Source organism: Phalaenopsis equestris, unplaced genomic scaffold (assembly GCF_001263595.1).
Source record: "Phalaenopsis equestris unplaced genomic scaffold, ASM126359v1 Scaffold232691, whole genome shotgun sequence".
Classification (NCBI taxonomy): Eukaryota; Viridiplantae; Streptophyta; class Magnoliopsida; order Asparagales; family Orchidaceae; genus Phalaenopsis; species Phalaenopsis equestris.
In genome coordinates, this window is record NW_018250654.1 from 6,303 (window position 1) to 8,302 (window position 2,000).

A 2,000-nucleotide genomic window follows, 5' to 3' on the forward strand; every position below is an offset into this window, starting at 1 on the left:
TATATATATATATATGATACAACAAATATTATATTTGCATCTTCTAAAATGTAAAGTTTGATCAATTACACTTCTGGAATTTGTACCTAGCTTCTTCAGTCATTGTTCTCACTTGAATCAAACGCACCGCTTGGATACCACTTGTTGGGATAGAATATGCATTAAGAGCTTCAATTACTTCACTATCAAAACTACACCACAGAAAATAAAAGTACCGATTCAAAAAATTTGAAACAAAATAAAATCGAACAGAAGCACCATAATGTAATATAAAAAAAACACATCAAGATTCACGTAGAAAACTTGAGAATGAGAAAAACTATGGAGCCACACAACACCAATACTTAACTATGAATGAGAGAAATGTACAAAGATACACACTCAAATCTTCTCTCTATAATCACTGGAACATACATAATTTTGCTCCAAACCTTTCTCTCGATCTTACAAGAGAAAGCCCTTGCTCCGAAATCTCCCTTATTGAGTCTTTTCCGCTTCATGAAAGCTCTATCGAGAAGTATCACACCCAAGAGAAACAAGAACCACCGTTCGGTATCGAGGTATTTAATTCTTATAATGGAGAAACCACCTCAACATAACCACGTCGTCACCCAACACAAGCAAAGAAAATAAAGCAGTTGCAACATAGCTATGCATCTCTGTTGCTCGGTGCTTCTTGCGGCTATGGCTGCTTTCAAGGCTCCACTTCTCAAACAACAGATGTTTAAATCTTTTTAGAGTTAGCACGATACTAGATCAATAGCTTCAGCAACATAAATGAACAATTTAATTCCTAACAGAGCTCAAAATAATCACGACAGAATATTAAAAATATTATTGCACTCTATTATCTTCCAGATCAAAGAAATGAACAAAGAATATTAATTTAAAAAATTGAAAAATAAATAAATAAAGAAATTAGGTGTAACAAATCATCCCTCAACAACAATTAATTGACGATAAACAATTAAAAAATCATAAAAGATTATAAAAATCAAATTTTGAAGTTATTTAATTGGTCTTCCTACAGTTCAAACGGATCTGGCCGCTGTTGCCCGTCAGCGGACTAAGAGCTCCCATCTTCACCATGGCTGCCGCAAAGTCACGGAAGAACAATTGGGTATTTGCACTGTACTGTCTCACCAATGAATCCTGACTCCCATTATTGAATAGCTCCTGGTCGGAATGCAGCAGCCCGCGACCAGCCACCAAGTTCTGATAAAAATGAGCCCCAAATCGATTCGCGCCCTGTAGTCCGTCCAGCGGTGCCAAGTTATTGTCGCCGCCCGAAGATGGACAGTTTCGTTTCCGAAGAGCGGCGAAGTTGGAGTTTATATTGTTGTCGTTGTAGATGTGGGAACGAAAGGTCGTGCAACTTTCCGAAGAGCGGCGAAGTTGGAGTTTATGTTCTTGTCGTTGTAGATGTGGGAACGAAAAGTGGTGCAGCGAGCAAGGCCGATGGTGTGAGCTCCAGAGAGCGCAGTCATGTCGCGCGGGCTCATGTTCTTTGCCGCAAAGGCGGATATGAGTGCCGAAAGGCTCGAGGCTGGGCCTGGAAGATTGCTGTTGGCTGCGCTTTGGCTTGCCGTCGTTGAGTCCCTGCGTCCCAGGGCTACCGGCCATGATGGTCCGCCAAGCTGCATCATATATTTAATGAAAAATATATCATTTATACCATGGAATTAGGGGCCTAAACAAGCCGAACAAGAGCTTGAGCTCGCTTATATTTCGAACTACAAAAGTACGTTCGTGTTCGGCTCATTTGCTTAGCGAGCCGAACACAAGCAAATCGCTTTGACAACCTTAATCACGTAGTCATAAGATGTTAAGTGTTTAGGCAAGATTTAAAAATTATTATTTATATTAAAACATCATTTGAATCTAATTTAATTATTTTTATTCTATTTTTTTAATTAATACTTTTAATTGATTATAATTCTTTGTAGCCTTGTAGTCAAGTAAACTTTTTAAAAATATTATTCATCAATATCTATATATAT

General features: G+C 38.1%; 1 protein-coding gene across 1 annotated transcript in view; it reads right to left on the minus strand.

Annotated features, from left to right (window-relative positions):
* Positions 1-1,011: 1,011 nt before the first annotated feature.
* Positions 1,012-2,000, minus strand: part of LOC110038366 (peroxidase P7-like) — a 1,753-nt gene continuing 764 nt past the window's right edge. The window contains exons 3-4 of the mRNA XM_020743180.1: positions 1,425-1,637; positions 1,012-1,353 (exon numbers count right to left, since the gene is read on the minus strand). Of these exons, the coding sequence (XP_020598839.1) occupies positions 1,012-1,353; positions 1,425-1,637 (555 nt within the window). The remainder of the gene's footprint in view (positions 1,354-1,424; positions 1,638-2,000) is intronic.